Here is a 21,705-nt window from a genome sequence, read left to right as displayed (position 1 = left end):
AATCACCATGAAGGAATGTTGTCTTCACATCTATTTTCTTGATTTCCCAATCATGAACTATAGCAAGTGATAACAAGAACCGAACGGATGTCATCTTTGCAACAGGAGAGAAAATCTCACCATAATCTATTTCCTCAACTTGGGAATACCCCTTCATGACCAAGTGTGCTTTATGCTTCTCAACACTTCCATCAAGACCCAATTTTTGTTTGAACAACCATTTGCATCCCACAGGCTTATGACCTTCAGGCAAAGGTACCAGATCCCAAGTATTGTTCTTCTTCAAAGATGTCATCTCATCATTCATGGCTTCCATCCAGGAATCTGCATCATGCATACCCATAGCCTCTCTAACAATCCTAGGCTCATTAGTGTTAGCAATTAAAGCAAAAATACAACTGGAATCTAACAATGAATATCCAAACCTTTCTATTGAATACCCATATCTAGCAGGTTTCCACCTATCACGAGTAGACCTCCTCAAAGGCTGAGGTTGAGGTTCCTCGTCTTCTTCAGAACTTTCAGAGCTGCTAGAACTCTCCTCATCATCAGGTCCACCAGGAGCTCGTACTTCTTCTTTCTCAAGGGTAGAAGGAATTTGAACTACCTCCTTATTTTGTTTCTCTTCTTTCTTTGGTTGTAGCTCAATAGTGGAAGGTTTCATCTCTCTAAAAATAACACTTATTCTATAGATAACCTTCTCTAACATTGGATCCCAAAGCTTGAACCCTTTAACACCGACACCATAGCCGATAAAGATACACTTCATTGCCTTGTTCTCCAACTTAGATCTCTTTTCATTTGGAACATGAGCATAAGCTTCACAACCAAATACTCTGAGATGTCTCATCGAGGGCTTCTTTCTTGACCACACCTCCATAAGTGTTTAATCAACAAGTGTTGATGTAAGAGATCTATTTACTAGATAGCAGGCAGTGGCTACTACTTCAACCCAAAACTTTTGTTTGAGGCTAGTACCACTAAGAATACTCCTTGCCTCTCCATCCATGTCATGTTCATCCTCTCTGCAACTCCATCCTGATGAGGGGTGTATGGAGTTGTCGTATGCCTCCCAATTCCATGATCCTTACAAAACCTGACGAAATTTGCAGAGCAAAACTCAACACCATTGTCGGTCCTCAAACACTTAATCTTTCTACTAGTCTAATTCTCAACAAGAGCCTTAAACTCCTTAAACCGACTAAAAACTTCAGATTTACTTCTAAGAAAATAAACAAATGTCCTTCTACTATAGTCATCAATGAATGAAATGAAATACATAGATTTTGAAATCGAAGGAACATTAACAAGACCAAAAACATCAGAATGTATCAAGTCCAACAACCCAGAAGATTTGTGAGAACTAGAGTAAAAATGAACACGATTTTGTTTACTATAGATGCAGTGTTCGCAGAAATCGAACTCAAGATTACAATCTTCAAGACCCTCTACGAGGCATTTACTTTTCAAGGTTTTGAGTCCCTTCTCACCATTGTGACCAAGTCTGTCTTCTCTGTTGGAAGTTTCATCTCCATAGCATTGGCACCCTTGGGTACCTAGAAAGCATGACCATCAGATGTAGAAGCAATAGTCCTCTTCACGGATCAATCTGAGAATGAGGATGAAGAATCTAGAGCCCTCTTCTTGGACTCCACAGAAGCACTATTGCACTATACAGTGCATGCATCCAACTTCTACAAGGTGCCTATCCGAACACCCTTAGCAAGAACCATAGAACCTCTAGTCATCTTACATCCACCTTGCGAGAAAACAACCTACACACCCACATCACTCAGCTTACTTACAGAGAGTATATTTTGTGCCAAACCCGGGATAGGCATTACACCATCGATCCCTTGACTCTTTCATCAAGGAATCGAATCTTGACTCTTCCACGGCCAACAACCTTCAGGAGAGTCATCACCAAGATACACCTTTCCATCATCATATTCTTCACACCTTAAAAAACCAACCTCGATGTGAGGTCATGTGAAAAGATGCACCCGAATCGATTAGCCACACATCTTCGGATGCATGCGTTGCCAAGGCTGCAACAAATGCTTCACTGTCATCCTAAGACGATTCGCCTAAATCTTAACCGAAGGGTTTCTTCTTCTTATTTTTATGCTCCTTACATTCTTTATGGAAATGACCAATTTTGCCGCAGTTCCAACACTTTGCCTTGGACTTTCCAGGAAACTTAGATCTCCCACATGATTTGGATCTGCCTTTTTCATCTTTCTTGTCCTTCTTCTTGCCTCTCTTTTGATCTACCACGACTGCAACGGCCTCCTTAGCTGTCTCAGAAGTCTTCCTTCACATCTCTTCAGAAAGCAATGATGATACCACTTCATCCATCTTGAACGTGGTGGTTGTACTCCCAATAGCCATAACAAGGTGGTCCCAAGAATCAAGCAAAGAACATAACAGAAGCATGCAATGATCCACTTCCCCAATCTTGTCACTGACATAAATTAATTGAGCAATAATCATGTTGAATGTATTGAGATGATTAGCAACATATCCTCCATCTTCCCTCCTCAGAGAGTACATTTTCTTTCTCATAAAAAGCTTGTTTACCAGGGATTTAGCTTGATAAACATCTCCAAACTTCTTCCAAAGATCTTTCACAGTCTTCTCTTCACAAACATTTAATAATACAAAGTCTGCCAAATAGAGCCTTACAATCATGCAATCATCTGATTTTTCGGCATAACATTTACTAAAACTTCTTTACTATTTCGAGGTATAACCGATGCTCTTATGCATCTTACAACTGTCATATCTTTAGTTAAGAAGTTAAGAAGTTTGTAATTATTCCAATTATATGCTATTTGCAATTAGTAAAGAAGTTTGTAATTATTCCAATTATATGCTATTTGCAATCATCTGACTTTTCTATTTTGTTAAAAGTAAGTTCATCATGTTATTGCTAGTATATAATTTTATATAGATCTGGAGTAATGTTGTGCTTGCAAACGAATTTCAAGGCCTAAGGTTAACTAGTATCTCAATATCATTAATGAGATTAGATAGATTTTGACTTCTAGAATTTGAACACTTGTATATCATCAATCATGACTTTCAATTTAGGGTCAACTTCCAGTTTTGCCCCATCACATACTATTTATTGCTAACATTAATAAAACCTATCCACATGGGAATTATGCTTCCAACATAGTCAATATAAAGTAAGCTTAGCCACACTAGAACATTGAGAAACAAAAAGTAATCAACTATTCCCCAAGTGAAATTATACATAAGTTACTCCATACAAACTATGTTTGCTCGTAAGAAAATCATAAGATAGAAAGCACTCAATTATGTTAAATCCCCAATGACAATAAACATTATCATTTTATAATTAGTGTATTTGTTTCTAAAATGAGTTGTCACTTCCTCGTATGTTTTCTTAGCAAATAATAGCATATCTCATTGCATCATATAGATAAACAATTACAAGTCAAATGATTGAGGATATGGATAAAAAAGAAGAGACAAAAAGAATTAATGCACCCAATGCCACTAACATGTATAGCAAAAGAGACTAGATGATATAATTGATGAATACTAAGAGGGGGGGTGAATTAGTATACCAAAAAATATTGTACTTAAACACTTTAATAGTCTAGCAGTAAACCAGTAAAACAGTTTAACAAACAAACTGGTTAACACATATGCAAACCAAATAGCAAATAAGGCATTCACCCATAGAAGCACAATCACCATAACACAAGAGATTTTGAAGTGGAAACCCAAATGGGAAAAACCATGGTGAGATGAAACTCACAAGTAACTATCTGCAGAATAGTAACCAGACCAGTTAAGGTCATACAATGTTCTTACCAGAACAGATCCTGTTAGGAATCTCAATCTTTGTTAGGAGATAAGTCCGATTAAAGACTACCTTGTGAGAGGATTTCAGATCCACAGATGTGAACCACCTTGTTAGAGGATTTACAAAGGCTTTTCTGGGCCTACCCGGTTAAGGGTTTCTGACTTGTCAAAGATGTGAGTAATCAACAAGTGAATGATCTAGCAAATGGCACAGTCTGCTTGATTAGATCCATTGTAGCTCATAGCTAATGCTCTTCAGCATTACTTTAGTCTTCAGTAAATCCACACTCTATTGCAGTACACAGACTTGATCTTCTCAGTTAAGATCGCGCATACAAGAGCTTCAACGACCACCAAAACCTAACAGCTACACTCCTACATACACACACAAAACCCTAGACATGATGTCCTTAAAAGGAATCTGATTTCATGTCGGTCCAATAGGATTACATTGCAAGTTCCTAGGTTCATTGTATCTAGACACATTTGGTAACACAGCACAAAATCACCGTCAAAGTGTCAGTGGATGGTAACGCATCACAAAAATATACCGGTTGGTAACTCATCACAGAGTATTACCGGTTTATACTTTTCCGGTTACCGGTTGGTAACTCAGAGTAACACCGGTTCAAACAGATTACCGGTTGACAAAAATTGAAGACTGGGAAAATGATAACTGTCGCTTTTGGCTCCTTTGCTCCGCTCCGCTTGAGATCTTTAAACCGCTTGATCTCTCTATGCTGCTTGGGTCCTTATACTGCTTGAGATCGGTAAACACTTTCTGCATAACATCAATAGTCTAAAGACTACAACATGATACCGGTTTGGAACAATTACCAGTTGAACATAATTCATACATTCACAAAGTGATCTCATAGCAAGTGTGTGTCCATCAATGACAATCACAACATAATCATCAAAATGCCAACAATCTCCCCCTTTGGCATTGATGGCAACACTTAGGAAAAAATTTGACATCTAAGTGTTTTACAACAAAATTATGCCATAATCAAAATTACTCCCCCTAAGCATATACACTATCAGAAAATACAATGTATACTACTTCCTTACTGAGATAAACATGAAAGTATACATAGCATGCATCAAAATTTAAATACAGAATACTACTCCCCCATCAAAATTTTAAATACAAAATACTACTCCCCCTTTGCCAACAATAATGTCACACTCCTCCAAAATAATACTTATGGCCTTTTCATTAGCCTAATCGACCTTGATTAATTATACTTAGTTTTAGCAATGAACTTGAAGACATTTTGAACTAGACGTTGAAATCAACTTGTTCGCTTGGTATGCCACTACGCCTTCAGCTACCTCGTCCCACGTTGAGCCCACCACATCCTAGAAAATGTCATCTTCTCTCTACACCTCCTCCCTCTCCCTATTAATTGATATGTGACTTGTCAATCGCCTATGCTTGAAAGCTCCCCTGAGACTTTTCGATGAACTCAATCATGCATATCCCTACAACCCATATAATGCATGAAACCATGATTTTCTTTTTCTTACTTTGAGGCATTTCACCCAACTTAGGTGTGCCTTCTTGAAGCCTCTACATATTTGCCATGCTATGTTGCCTCCTTTCCCATCACCCCATTTCTTCTCTCACAAGTCCTCCCTCACTCTACCTTCCAAACCCACTCCAATGAAAAGAATGTTATTCAAAGGGTCATGAGGGAGATTTTATGACTATATTGTGTACCAAATTCACCTTCGAGCTACCATATTGGATAGCAAAAGGGCAAGATGCCATGCCCTGCCAACTAGGTGACCATTCCTACCATACATGAACCATTCTTATTAATTTTGGTTCTCTCCCTCTCACATTCTATAATCATATATGGAGGCCCATACCTCCTATCATTTCATCCTTATTTTTTTAAATGTCCTTTTTGTTATTTAACTATTTCTTTTCTTTCGTGTTCATTCATAGTGGAAGTGGTGGACATGGGGATGCGACATTATAGACAATCAAGAGTCACCAATTAGAATTTCAGATTAGATGTCCCGTTGGAATTGGAACTTGGATCTCCACAACCACACAAGAAACCAGTTGTGGAATATCAAGAGCCACAACATAGAAATCCACTTATCTAGAAACCAACTCCACATTAGAAGCCCACTATGGATGACTAAGAGTCGCCAATTAGACTTCCATATTAGATGTCTCATTGGGATTTGAACTTGGGTTTCCACATTAAGAACTCAAAAGCTTTAACTAATTAATCTCAAGCCCTTGAATGATACAAATTTAATATTCCTTTATTGAGTGCCAAAAATTTCTAACCTTTTCCTAACTCTCCCAAAATATATATGGATCTCATGGGGAAAAAAATTGCAAATAGAATTTTTAAAAATATTTGGTATATTTCATATAGCTTTAGTAGCAAAATTTATAGCCACAAGTTTACCGTAAGTTATCAAAGTGACATGATAACTTTTAGATCCATTTCCCCAAATATTAAACTTATTTTGTTTTAGTACAAGGGATATCTACTAGAAACTCAACTATAAGATGTTAGGTCATTCAACCAATATAGTGATCAATATTTAGTTTAATAGAGAGAATGGAATGTTCGACCAATTTGATAATGGGATACTTACAATTATTGAATAGCAAAATATTTTAAAAACATGAAAAATTCACAAGTACTCAAGTTTTAAATGTGTACAAGTTATGTTGTATTGTTCCATTTTTTTCAACAACTCGGGATCAAAATAATAGAAAACTTAAAAACATATTTAAAATGTACAATTGAAAAATGTATGTTTTCACACAAGCCATGGTTTTTTCTATAAAACCAAATTGAATTTTTCTCAGTTATTAAGTGTACAAACAAATTTTCAAACTTTCTTAGAGTTTTATAAACATTATATCAAATATTTTTTCATTATCAAACTAAGATATAATGGCAAACATTTAACATTGCCTTGTTTTGCATTTGTCAACTACACAATGTGAGGTTACACTTTTCAAAAAGAAAAAATCTCAACTTCTTAAACCTTAACCCTATATTAGTTTGTAAGAAAGAGTTAATTAGGGCTAAGATTAAGTTTATTTAAATAAAATGGTAACCATTTTTTTTACCCCAAAACCTCACCTATAAACTATTTTTTAAGTTTTGGGTTAAGGTTTTCTATATTTTAATTTTACATGTAAGGTATTTTGCTCTTTTTTATTTTTTCAATCTAGTAGAAAATACTAAGGTTGGATTTTTGGTTCTTTGAGTAACCCTGAAGATTGCAATCTATTAAATACTTATTATATTACTTTTTAATTAATTTTAATAGCAACACATGTGAATGTGTTTAATTTTGATTTATATTTAATCATGAAATCAAGAAGAAAAAGACGATAAGCATATTGTTCTCTAATTTCTAGCATCAAACCTAGATGCCAACCATCATTGAAAAGCATGGGATGGCGGAAAAATATCCGTGCACAAACAAGGAAACTAAGACCAAAATTTTGAATTACTTATAAAATCCCATTCAACATTGCCTAATTTTCTTGTTACAATTGAAGGTAGGCCCTATCGTTTGATAGCCTCATAGGCCATTACTAAGCATCACATCCAATTAAGGATTAAAATGCACATTCTCTCTAATGGGTGAACTAATAAAAGAGAACATACAAAACTTTTTGGTTACATTTAAAAATGGCACAATCTTCATGAAATCAATAGTTGGATCAAATAAAGTGAAATCAATCCAATTATTTTCGCCATTTGATGAGGTCACGATAAAGGTTGTGCCACATGTATTCCAATTTATCATTAACAACATAACAATATGTGTAACAATATGCAAAGTTCTTGTGAAAAAGTATCCCCCATTATTTTCAATCCCTTGTGAAACACATTGCATTGATTTAATCTATGAGGGTACTCATAAAACTCTATTGAATTAAATCTACAATAGAAGAGGTGGTTTCATCACCAAAATTATTATAATCACCCCAATTTTGAGCATGATGAGAAATATACCAAAGGAAAGGAGGTTGTGAAACTACGGAAAAAAAATTCTATCATTAATTTAAACTTCTTAGTTTTGAATAAATCACTCAATTATCATATTTTCTCTCAAAGGCCTTGTCCAAAATGTGTAAGAAAAACTTATTAATTTTACAAAGAAAATATTTGGTCAAAAAAAAAATTAAATTCTATATTTGTTCTATTCAACCATACTTGATAATCTCAAGAATTATAAAATCCCATTGAAACTTGAATCTGAAATATAAAATAGCAAAATTCATCAATTTCCTAGTATATGCTTGTCTATAGTTACTTAGCTTTGCCTTGCCTTAGGAAGCCACCTCAACTTTGATTCCCTAAATAACTACTTAAATTTGTAAGCTTTTGACATTTACTTTCTAATCTCAAAATTTTGAGAATGCCAAGACCCTTCAATTTATATATCTTTATTAAGAAAAAATTGTGATTTTAACTTCATCATGTTATTATTCAAATGAATCATGCCTACTTTACATTTTTCCTTCACATCTCATAAATGTTATACTAAATAATTTGACCATTTCAATGTTTTTGATTAAGAAAGCAATAAAACAAAGGTGTTGACCTTTTATACAACAGTCCAAAGGCGACAAGTAAAAACTACAAAATAGGAGTGTGAGCCCCTAACAAACCAAGGTCAAACAAGCGAACAAAAAAACCTATCCAATCTGCAAAACACCAAAACCCAGCTCAAGGATGAGGAGAAACACCCAAGGCTTGACCAAGAGGGGTTTGGGGGAGGAGAGAAGGCTTCCCCTTCCACCTGCAACAAACCATAGTCTAGGCAATACTTTCATTAGGACCACCAAAAGATGGATCAAGTGGGAAAGACCCTACAGAGATTCTATCAGCAACAGCAACAAGCTACTGCAATAGAATAGCATTGGGAGCAGAATGGGCAAGAGTAGATTGAAGTTGCAGAATAGGAGAATCGTCCACAATAGGAGAAGATTACTGCTGCGAAACAAGGGCAAGCTTACCAAGAGCAAACCATTGGGGAAGGACGAGCAATAGGAGACAGCCTCAAGGCCAAAAGGGGGCCAGCAAAAGCGACATTAGCAATCAACGGCACAACCTCAACCCCTAAATAATTTGACCATTTCACACACAAATGTAGCCCTAATTTTACAAATAACTCCACATTTGATCTTTTCATAACACCAATCTTCCATTCAATATAACCATTGACACCAACATGCTATCACCCACAATGACAAAAATTTTAATACTACATTTTCATTCCAATTCCCATACTAACCTAGTCCATGTCTAAGAAAATCAAAAACAAATTTTGTTTGTTGATTTATAAAAACAAAAAATTAAACAAGTTATAAACAAAACATCATCCTAAGGAAAAACTAAGAAATACACAAAATAAGCCATTGAGATGCTTCGTCAGCACAACCACTACTAACACTTCTATAATATTGTGAATTCCCCAATGCTTTCATCATCTAAATCTTTTTAAATTTTTGTGGGCCATAGCTAAAACTTTGTTATTAACCTCCTCAGGAGAAACCCCTAAAAGCGTCTACAACACCATTCAATCCCAATTGTATTTTTACAAAAAGCTACCAAGTTGCATTTAATGTTATCATTTGTATATAAATCTCCACAGCATTAGGTCACCACCATGACTCTACTCTCACTACTGCACTAAAATAGAATGGCTTCCACACTAGTCCTAAATCCTCCACAAAGTTGGATCAAACACCAAACAGATGAAGCCCTCTATTCCCATTCTCTCGTCTAATTTCAATGATCTTAACATTTTTCCTTAATTAGGAGAACAATAATAGGAATAAAGTTGTCGAGAAAACGATAAGATTTTTGTCGCACAGTAAGACTTATAACACGGTTTGGTAAAACACAATGTGAACCAAAGCAATAACGAACAACGAAAAAAAACACGGACAGATTGTTCGTCAAATATCATTCTAAGTTATCACATTAGATAAAAATGTAAACGGATAAAGTATAACAAAATTGTTTTGAATTTAATCGTTACTCAATCCCCATACACTAATTCAAATCCAGGAGTTCACAAAAATATCGTCAAGCAGAGTACCTACCGTTTTCCATAAAAATCCTGATATGGCATTGATCACAATATCAGAATAACATACAAAGCAACAAGATTTCTTCATGATCTTCAGCACTTAACAATGTTCTGAGACAAATATCATCCGAACTGCAGTACTTTTGTATACAAGTACGTAAGATAATGGGAATTCAAAAATAAAAATAGTATATAGTCTGGAATTATATATTGCTAATATTTTTTCATATTTTCATTATAAAGTTCAAACTTGTAAAACAAAATGCTAGAATAGATAGAACTGCAGAAGAAGATTTTTGATGAACATCCTACTGCCTATTTGAAATATGCATTGAGACACTTGGGAGATACTCACTAAAGCTGGTTATTCCATTATCATTTGTTATTAGAAAAATATGTTTCCATAGCACTCTTTGAGAGAAAGACTATGGTTGTCTTACGCTGTTTTCTTCCAATTTCATTCTAACAATTTACTTGCAGATAATAAGTAAAACTGTGAAATTAATTTAAGAATATATGTCCACTATTTTGTCCCTTAAATTAACGGCACAATCTCATCAAAAGCGAGGCACATAATGGAATGAATGTGAGTAGCTTGAACAGGTGAGAATAAGAAATTCAAGCTTGTAGTTACCAGAACCCATATAATCATTTTTTCTTTGAGAGAGAATGGTTCTTACATTATTAAAACCTATTATTTAGAGTTAAATTATAATATTACCTGTCAGGAATGACTGATTATACTTCGCTGTCTTCTTCCAATTTCATTCTAATAATTTGCTCGAGAACAAAAAGTAAAACTGTGCTATTAGTTGAAGAAAGTCTCATCATAAGCAAGGCACATAATAGGATCAAATGAGTAGTTTGAACAGGTGAGAACTAGAAATTCAAGCTTCTAATTACCAGAAACCATAAAAATCATTATCAAACAGAAATTCATTTTCCAGCTCTAACATTGAGGATGAAAAAAAAACACTACACCTGAAGAAAAAAAATTTGACAAATAATTTGAAATTCTGGTAAACGTTTTCTTAAAATCCATTTTCCAGCATCCTTAAGACCCAAAAAAAAATGGTACACCCAAAGAAAAATTTCAAGGCAAGTAAATTGAAATTCTGGTAAACATTTTCTTAAAATCTCTTATAAGCCAGTCATTGTGCTAATTCTGCTTTCTTCTTATGCCAGAGTCTATCCACAGAACTATCAGCCTCTCCCTGCAAAAAACAACCAAAAATAAATAATTTGGACTGTTGAAAGCCCAAGGCTAAAACAATAAAAAAAATGCCATTTCTACATATTATGTTGACACCATGGAAGGCATCAAACAGCCAATAGGACTGAGGCATCAATCAAATAGGCAATCTCTAATAGGAGGACGTTTACTGTGGAGCTATGACTTTATTCTCAATTTTGGTCTTCTGACTACTACTTGGCATGAATTAAAAATCTGCATGGCATCAAAGCACCGGTATACTCTAGATGATTTTTCTAATTCTGTCTTGTGTTACATTTCAACTTTGATATTCAACAGTTAAGGTTAAACAGTTGAAGAAGTCAATATAGAACCTAGCGAGGGAAGACTGTCATAAAAGTATATTGTTTGAAAATGGAATTTGCTTGTACTTAAATTATTTCGATATAGACAGATAATGAAGCACACAACTGCAGAGCAAAGAGGTGTTATCTGAAAAAATATTTCTATCCAAAACTAGCTGCTAACAATTTTGTTTTATAAAAAATATCTCTCTATCCAAAACCAGCTACAAACAGTTTTGTCCAAAAGAATTGAATAGAAATGCAAAAGACTGGAAGCAATTGCAAATCAAAGAGGTGTTATTTGCAAAAGATTTCTCTTATCCAAAACCAGATATTAGACAAATATTTTAAAGAGTTGGAAGAATTGCAAGTACTCTAGATGCAGCTGCATATCAAAAAGGTATTCTGCAAAAAAAACCCTCTATACAAAACCAGCAGCTAAGCTTCTGACAGGTTTATTTATAGTAATTCCATGGACGATGACAAAAGCCATCACACACCAGGTTTACATTCAACGTGATGAAGGCACATTTTTTGCATCTCCCACATATCAGGCATCAGGGGACCAATAGAAAATTGGTCCCCATGTAGCTCAAACACAGGATGAGAAGCAACATCCTGAACATATTCTGCATGCAAAAAAGAGAGAGTGGGATGGTATTCTGAAAAAGCATTGGAATATTCATTGAAGTCTATAAATTAACCAAGGCAAAATTACGGTTGAACAATAGTTAACTTTTTATAAATTTGAAAGAACTGAGTTAATTTGAATTTATATTCTTTTAGAACTTTCTACTTTCCAGGTTTGGATGCATCACTACAGCTACAATGATTTAGGTTCCATAACATTATGTACTAGAAAGCCACTGATTTCAGGCAGACTGATCATATTGCAAGTTTTGTGAGTATTGAGGAAATTTCTAGCATCCTTTATAGGATTCACAAGGAGATCCCTCATATCTTAACGTATAATTTGCACGATCAGGTGATATATACATGTCACATAGCTTCAAATCAAACACCAATTAAGATACAGAAAACATTTCCTAGGTATACAGACTTGAGAGCATTAGACCTTAACTGTTCACAGAAGGAAGAGATTCTCTCTCCAGATAGATTTAAGGACACAACATTCTCTCTGCAATGCAGAATTTTCCCCAGGTCGATAGGGTTACGTGCTAATGCAACTGTTGCTAGAACTGTGGTGACAGTTTGGGAAGTTTCCCAATGGCCATGATTGTAACCTGGATAAATGTAAGAAACATGACGCATGCGTTTCTAGCTCAAGATCAAAGAATAATGATCATTTGTCTTTTCAAGAGAGAATATCTTGTTTATAATATTGATCACTAGAAAATTGAAGAATAAGATACTACGGGCACAATAACTTTTTATAAATGGTGCACACAAAGATCAAGTGTTATTTCTGGTCACAGGCCAAGAGAAGTTTTAAGCTTTAGTATGAACTTATGATTTAAATTGTGTCAATAAGATGCTCTCGAAATAGGCCCATAGCTATAGTTAATACAGGCATGTAAAAAGTAACAAGGGCATGATGTCAATGCTTGTAAAAAGAGATGAGCTTCAATTAACATTTAAATAGTTTTAGATGAAAGAAGGTAAGGCAGCATATAGGCTAATAAATAAGGGCTGTACACTGAGGTAAAACAACAGAGGCTAAAGAAAGATTATGTGAGAACCGTACGAATGTAAACCTCGAAAGGGAAAGAACTAAGGGATCAAACTGTGACATCAAAAAACACTTCTGAACCATTCATTGTGGATGGATGTTGAGATGATGATGAATGTCAATCTTTTATAAACTAACTGTAAATGTATGTAAGATGTCAAGTACAAAAGCAAGCCAATGTACAAGTGAGTCTTTAAGAGTGTCATGTAAACATTGTAAAGTGTCACATTTCACGACAATAATATGGAAAACCATTGGAAGTGCAGTTGTACCTATTGGTAAAAGATGATCTTCACAGATTCAATAATATGTGCACATTCAGAAGATTTTCTGTTGCCTATTAATACAAGCTTTGCTTCAATCAAAATTGTTGAAGGTCAAAAAGGATTCTGAGAATGCTCTTTAATGCACAGCTGATCCACAACTCTGGAATAATTAACAGACCTTAAAAGTTGAAAGCAAATTTGAGCTCTATTTATCCATCCCCTAGAGCTTCAAATATTAATAACTCAAATTGTAACACATAGCCATAAAGGACCCTTTTCAAATTCACATAAACAAATATCTGTTTGTAGTTTAATCACATGCACTGAACCTTGCTATATAAGCTAGTGAGTGTATTGATAGATAGATAAGACAAAACTAGTTATCACAGAAAATGACTAGATCATGTGCATTGGTTGCTTGGTGAAATGAAACTAGTCAAACAAACAAAAAATGAGCTAAAAATTGTAGGCATTTGGTATTATCAACAGATACCAACAGTCTATCGGCAATAGAGCATTAAGGATCATAAAGATACCATGCAAGGAATAAATAACTAACATGTTAAATGAACCAACCTATAACCACAAGCATGTCCCAGAATCTGATACATACCTGAGCTCTAACAACCCCACAAAGAGCAAATGTGGTAAACTGGCCTGTGCATATACCATTCTCATCAACGTGTCCTATATTGATTTGGACAGATGCATGGTCTTTTGACGTAATCAGCCTATTGGTAGCCGAGCTGGAGCAGAACAACCAAAATCAGGAAAATACAGGCTATACAGATTTGATTAAGAGAAAAAAAATATAGTTATTTCAATAAGTCACAAAGTTATAAATTTACTTCCAAGAGAGTTCCAAACAAAAAGCTCATAGTAAATCACCTACAACCAAAAACAGAGAAGAATGGTTCAAGGGCTGTGATCTCGTGGCAGAAATATATTTCAACTAAATGAATTGAGTTCCAAATCCATCACAAATAATATGCAAACCTCTATAAGTGGTATAAGGTTTTAACTTTTAAATTATAAATAACTTTTAATATTTAAAATTTAAAAATAATTTATTAATTTAAAATTATGTACATATTTAAAATTTAACAATTTACCCTATTAACAGGATAAGAGACGAACATAATGGTCATAAGAATGACAAATGGGAACCTCCACCCCTAGCTTTCTTAAACCAAACTTATATGATGCTTCTCGAGGCAACCCAGGAATGTCAGGTGTCAGGTGATCATCAGAGATGAGCAATAGAATTTTGTCACAGGTTATTCATTTTTCCTTGAATCAAAATCTAATTAAGGGACTGAATGGATGGTGACTGTTGAAGGTTTGAATATCACCCTGTTGACAAGATGGAAGGACACTCTCCTGGTGGAAGCACGCTTGATATGCCAAAGTTTTAAGAATATCTCCTAATAATATATTATTTTCCTACTGTTCTCAGGAGTCAAACCAGGCAGCAGATCTCATAGTCAATCATGGTATAGACATAGATCCCATGATGAGTCTCCTTTCAGACAATATAGTTGCATGAGAAATTTTGTAAGGAATTATTCAAAAAGAAACGTCACCATAGGTGCTTCTAAATCAGTTGTGTGGTTAAATGAGACTGTACATTGAGAAATCTTTGGAAAAGATTTCCTTTGCAATCAAATATGACCTTTTCATGACATGATGTATGTGTATATATGGCAATCAAGCATTGCCACGCTGGGATGAAATATCTCCTAATAGCATCTTCTTTTCCTACTGTTCTCAGGAGTCAAACCAGACAGCAGATCTCATAGCCAATCATGGTATAGACATAGATCCCATCATAAGTCTCCTTTCAGACAATATAGTTGCATGATAAATTTTGTAAGGAATTATTCAAAAAGAAAAGCCACCATAGGTGCTTCTAAATCAGTTGTGTGGTTGCATGAGACTGTACATTGAGAAATCTTTGGAAAAGATTTCTTTTGCAATCAGATATGACCTTTTAATGACATGATGTATGTGTATATATGGCAATCAATTGCCATGCTGGGATGACCAGTAGCTGAATCCCATTCTTTCAAGGTAGGGTGTGGTAGCTTGTGTGAGAGGCTTTATCAACAGGCACGGTCTTGCTTTGGTCTCATTTGCAATATGGTGTGGCTTGTTTTGTTCTCCAGATGAGCTTGGCTACTTGTGACCCTCCCCTTCGTGGGCTTCTATCTGATAGTAGATCATAAGTACCTTTTGACTGGAAAGGAGGTGTGGGCAGTGCGAAGCTAGGCACCAATTCAGGAAGAAATTGTTGCTCATCTTACTCTAAAGTTTAAGATGTTGTAATTAAAGATTGGCTGCACAGGCTCCTCCTCCCCGAGGAATCTCTTTCAATTCCTTCTTTATTCCAGTTGCCAGCTATTTAAAGTTTGTACATTACAAGATGCAGTATCCAGGAATAACTTTAGGGTTCTTAACCAGTGTTCCACGGGCGTTGGGGACAGGGGGACGGGGGGGACGCGTTTCCGGGACGGAGGGACCAAGGGCCTAAGTTTGGGGACGGCGGGGGGACGGGGGGATGGGGGGGACGCGTTTCTGGGACGGGGGGACCAAGGGCCTAAGTTTGGGGACGGTGGGGGGACGGCGGCGGGGGGGTGGCTGGGGGGTGGCGTGCTGGTGGTGCTGATATAGTTATACATATACATATAGTACTTGAAAAACTAGTTTTGAAAAGATGTATGACAGTATTACAGAGTAAGAATTACATTTCAAATGAGACTATAGGAAATTTGAAATACTAAATCTAAATACCAAGATTTCTAAGTTGTGTTGTTATATGGAGCCTAATCAGACTCGGAGGTAAGATTTTCCCTACTTCTATCGGCGCGGTTTCCCCCTATATTTTTCAACGGGGGTTTGGGGGCAGCGCCCCCAAGTTGGGGTCAAGGGGCATTGCCCCTTGCTAGGTCAAGGGGCAGCGCCCCTTGCGCGTTATACAGGGCGGGGTCGAGGGGCAGCGCCCCGCGAGGCCAAAAATACTTTTATTGTTATCTAAAGGCATCGGGTGTTATTTTTCTATCGGCCCACGTCCAATTAGAGTTACCCCTTAACCCTCAAAAAACTTAAAAAGTCACTTTTTTTTTAAATTTTAATTTTAAACATTGCATATACGAGGGGCGACAGGAGACGTCTGGGCGTCTCCCCGTCCTTGGAAAGACGTCTACACGTCTCTCGAAGGACAGGGAGACGCCCAAACGTCTCCTTGCTCCCAAGGAGACGTGGAGGCGTCTCCATGTCTGTCGGGGAGACGCCCAAACGTCTCCCAAGGAGACGTCTCCACGTCTCCCTGGGAGATGCGGGGACGTCTCCGCGTCCTGGCAACGCTTGGGTGGCGGTGGTAGGACGGCGGGGAACGTCACGTCCCCGTCCCCTTGTCCCTGAGACGTTTCTGACGGGGGGACGCGCCAAAAAAATGGGGGGGACGCGTCCCCATGGAACACTGCACAGACCTGAGCTAGTAGCTTCAGCAATGGCTTCCACTGGCGGCGGCAATGACTTCCGCGATGGCGAGCACGGTTTTGGAGATGCAATGGCGGATGCCAAACTGAGATTCCGTAGAGTTTATTGGAGTTTAGTGACTTTTTCCGTCAACTTTCATCTGGATTTTTGCGAATTTCAAACATGGGTTTCGAGATTCGGCAACTTTCAAACCTGAAGGCAGAAATTTGCCGAATGCAGTGACTTAGACCCATACTGATTGCAACCTTTAAGTTCGTGAAAACTAGTTGGCCTTTCATGGGGCACTCACAAAGATGTTATATTGCAGATTTTGCCTTGAAGATTTCAATTCACTTCTATTTTTATACAAGCATCGCCCCCCAACCACTGCTCTGCCATCATCCCCAAATTTAAGCCCTCGATCCCAAGTCCCTGAAACCCATCCCAGCATCCCCCTGTCCTCTCGTCAAAAACTTTGTGGAACTATGGGAGTAACTACACGGTCTTAAGGTTTTTGGGGTTATTGTCTATGTATTTTGTTGTGCTTATGTTTCTTTCACTGTCGGTGGTGTCTGGCTAACAGGTCTGTTTTCCTAGGCCTCATCTCCATTCCAGGTATATAGTTTTTGTATTCTAGGTATATTGTTTTTCTGTTGTTCTGCTGGTCTCTGTTTGTCGTTGGAGGTTTTCATAAATTATCAAAAAAGAAAACTACTTAGATTAGATTATAAATTTTTAAATTAATTCACTGTTTCCAGAGGACATGTTCCCATGGGTTTTTTGTCATTTCTGACCAGGGACAGATTTTGGGAAAGGAAAAAACCATCATATTCACTTTGTCCTGTGTTTTCTGGGAATATCTTTTAGAAACACCCCTCAAAGGGAAACAAATATAATAATTTTTTAAATGGAATAATGAACAAATATGATATCTCGTGCGTATTTTACCTATATTCCTCTAAAAATAGGTATGCTAGTTTTAAGTATTATTAATAGATAAATTATAAATACAATATATTATGAATAAAATCTAATTTAAATGTTTTAAAATATTAAATTTAAATATATTACTAAAAACTAAAATAAAAATAAAAGTGGTTTAATCATAAAATGCAAATAAAATATAAAGAAAACAAATTTTATTTGAAAAAACAAACATCTAAAAATGAAAACAAAAAGTTAAAAATAAAAACAAAACTTAAAAGATAAAAGACTAGTTCGTGCAAAACCCCGCTTTCTTCAAATGGGCTTCCTATTCCCCCTCCAATCACTTTCCAACCCCAACCCTTGTTCGACATTCAGATCCGTTTGTTGCATTTTGACGGGTCCATTCATTCTGACTGTGAGGACCCATTCATTGTTGACAAGCAATTATAGATTTGTGTCAAAAGCAGCACGAGATCAAGGGTTAAAGGACACGAGCACAGGAGTTTTGCTCGACCCATTCTGGCCATGCGATTGGACAAGGCAGAGCTTCCACTTCCATGGAAAGAAAAAAACATGCCTTATATCCATACAAATCTGAGGTGAATTTCAACAAATTTTTAATCCCGTTTTGAAGTTTGCAGAAATTTGAACTCCATGGCTGAAATTTGGTGAACTCTGTGACACAGTATATATATATAGCCATCCACCCGCCATCCCTCAAAACCTGTCCCCCTCCTAGAAACTTGAAGAAGCATTGAACTTTTTATATGTTAATCTTTTTAACTTTAAATCCCATAGGAAAAATCCAGACTTGGCTGGGGCTGTCGTTGTGCTTAGAGACAATGCATAGATCTTTTTTAATGGTGGTTCTTATTTTCTTGGTTCTAAAATCTGAAACCAACGATGCTATGGAATGGGAAGCAGTGGTAGGTTGGTCTTTCTTTGGAAAAGATTATGGGATGTCAGAAGTTCTTAGTTGAGGCAAAATCAACTATTGTTATTCTTGGTTTGAGAATATTTAATTGCCTGAACTGGAAGCTTTGGGGTGTTTTAAAGAAGTGTTGTCTATTCGCAAGGATTTCAAACATAGAAATAGATATCTTTGAAATGACAATATATTCTGAATCCTGGTATATCTTTTCCGACAGAGATCCCAACATTTTCTTGAACATATACACAACCTTTTCAAAATATCTTTGACCAAAATTTTCACCAATATAAATTATTGGGGATGTCTTGCTGGCATTATCAAAGTAGATTAGCTTTTCTTTTTATATAAGCATCAAACCTGCAAGTTTTTGGTCATTCTACTCTAGAACTTTTATAGACAGGTTATACACCTCTAACAGTGAACATAGCTGTTAAGATTTCCAGCTGCCATTATTAAATAGCAGTTATATATGTTGCCAAGGGACACCGACAACTATTGCTACAGTTGTGAAACACCTGATATAATTGGATTTCAAAACCTTATGACTAGGGAACATGACTATTGTGATTGTCATTAGTGACTATGACTGTTGCCTTTGACAACAGCAAACACTGTTGGCATTATTCACAATTTGTGAGCATAGTCATTAATAGATAAAATTGTCAAATGATTATGCTATCCTTTGACTTGTCATCAGAGTAGCCGGACACTGCTCTGTCCCTGGATACTATACCCACACATGCTCAAAAAACCTTGATTTTCCAACCATACCAAATACAATGTGATTTAATTATTTTAAAATTTTACATAAATCTTTGTAAATTTAATTTAAAAAAACTTCATTAATGCAATTTTAAAAAAATGATATAAACAAAACCTACACCAAATGAGAAAGACAAATGAAACGTTTTTCTATTTCAGCGACCCATTTATTTTAATTATCTTCCAATGCAACTCTACTATTTTTGCATATTGGAAATTGATAAATCAACTTATAATTATTTATGTAGCAATTATGTGTCTGCAATGCTTTTGAAGTAATGAAAAGCTCCTCTAATAACTTTAAAATTGTGTTAAATATATGTGTATGTGTTTTATATGAATGTCATATCCAGCCGTATCCATATTGGGGGTCTTAAAAAATCGTCGTATTTGTATCCGTATCCACATTTGTATCTGTATCCACGTCCATGCAACTTTGCCTGTCATCATTGTTGCATCACAAATGTTAGTGCTACCGTTGTCAAACCTACTTATCAATGCATATTGATGTTGTTATTTCATTTGTCAAACAGTTATATGATTATGGCAGATGTTTGGGGATTATCATCATTGCAGATCAGCTGTTAATATTGTCATATTGGGATAATCATCATTTGCAGATAAGCTGTTAATAATGTCATATTCATTGGTATTGTTGTCCTCAATATTGTCTTTTGACATGACTCCTTTTGTGATTAGTAATTCTCTTATGGTTACTAATCAGTAGCATTCTGTCCCTATTGGACCCACAAATTCTTGATCAGTACGGTGTTCAGTAGCAACCTTATAAAGTACTGTGAACAATTAATATGGAGATAAATACAGCAGTCAACATTATAGGAAATATTACTGATCATGAAACATTGTTAAGACAGTACATTGCTGTCTTGAAATGCCAGGCATGAATGTTGCCACTGCAATAATCTTTAACAGGCATTTGAAGATGTTAGGGAGACTTGGATAGCGACCAGTTGTGGTCACTATAAACCATAGTGACCAGTTGTGATCAATCGTCACAGTTCATAGACACATGCTCTAATCCTCTGAGCTACTGACCAGGGGTCTGCAGGATCTGTATCGATAGAGAAATATGATTACACTTTAAAGGCCACAAATCCAAGTTAGGGAACTCGAGATGACTGATGTCAAGCTCATATACCAAAACCAAGAACTGCAGTAAGGCAACGGAATCCAAGAAAAGCTGCTAGGCCAAGGATTAGAACTAAAAGGCTGGGTTCAAAACTTATATGCAAATCCAATCCGTGTTTTATTTCTAACCAGCATGAAAAAAACATAAATTGTTGTATCTATTGGCTTCCATTCTTATATCTTGGATGCCCAAGCCCTAAAACTGGATAACTTAACTACTACCCAATTCAACCAGATGATTTGCAAATTGACTCAACGGTCATGTTAATCATTCAGTACGCTTGGGGTGGTAAAGCAACTGATAAACATAGTGCATTCATGTCCCCTTGATCTTAGGGGCTTGCTCATACTATTAACTTATAAACGTAAGAGACGGTGTTGTACCACTTTCAGAAATGGACTTAATCAGGGGATTGCGGAATCTTAGAATCTAAATTGACCGAAATCAGTTATATCATTCATCTCTTCTCAATACAGAATGAGCGAAAGAAGGAAAAGAAAAAGAAAATTTTAATAAGAAATTGCAATCTACACAAAAACATAACTCTTCCATTACTGTATCTCTCTTCGATGCAGATTGACTAGCCTTAAGAAAAGAAAAGATGAAATAAAAGGCATACTATCCATCTGTACATTGTATTGATGCATGAGTATAGCAGATCATAACTTGTATTGCATACCAATGCATGTCATTATATATTCAAGAACCCTAAGAAACATTTATGGTTTCATATATATTCATGGTGAATAGAAGTTGTGATAGAAACTAAATAAGATACCATTTTCTGGGGATGTAGAGATCCACATTCTGTCCCTCTTCGTTCTGCATGGTTAAATGAATAGAGTCAACTCAGCTCACAACTTCCTTACCTCGTCTCCGTTACAGCAATAACCTTCTGTAGGGTGTTGCTCCTCTTAAGTGCTATTCTGCTGCTAGGAGACTTAGGGTTTCACCTCAGGGTTTTAATAGACATGAAAACACTAACTGTGGGTGTCCAGATCATTATAATGTTTAATTCATGTGGTGTGACGAATTA

At 36.1% G+C, this 21,705-nt stretch overlaps 1 protein-coding gene across 1 annotated transcript; it reads right to left on the bottom strand.

The window, feature by feature from the left end:
* Positions 1 to 10,806: 10,806 nt before the first annotated feature.
* LOC131037686 (small ribosomal subunit protein eS21y) lies at positions 10,807 to 21,678 on the bottom strand. The gene is made up of 3 exons (XM_057969869.2): positions 21,448 to 21,678; positions 14,036 to 14,168; positions 10,807 to 11,144 (listed from the first exon to the last, which is right to left on the bottom strand). The coding sequence occupies exons 1-3, from the start codon at positions 21,495 to 21,497 to the stop codon at positions 11,082 to 11,084; spliced, it is 246 nt and encodes an 81-aa protein (XP_057825852.2). The 5' UTR covers positions 21,498 to 21,678; the 3' UTR covers positions 10,807 to 11,081.
* Positions 21,679 to 21,705: the final 27 nt, after the last annotated feature.

This window comes from Cryptomeria japonica, chromosome 10, assembly GCF_030272615.1.
Source record: "Cryptomeria japonica chromosome 10, Sugi_1.0, whole genome shotgun sequence".
In the NCBI taxonomy this organism is placed as follows: Eukaryota; Viridiplantae; Streptophyta; class Pinopsida; order Cupressales; family Cupressaceae; genus Cryptomeria; species Cryptomeria japonica.
The sequence above is the reverse complement of the archived record's forward strand: the minus strand, read 5'-3'. Positions and strand labels throughout refer to the sequence as shown.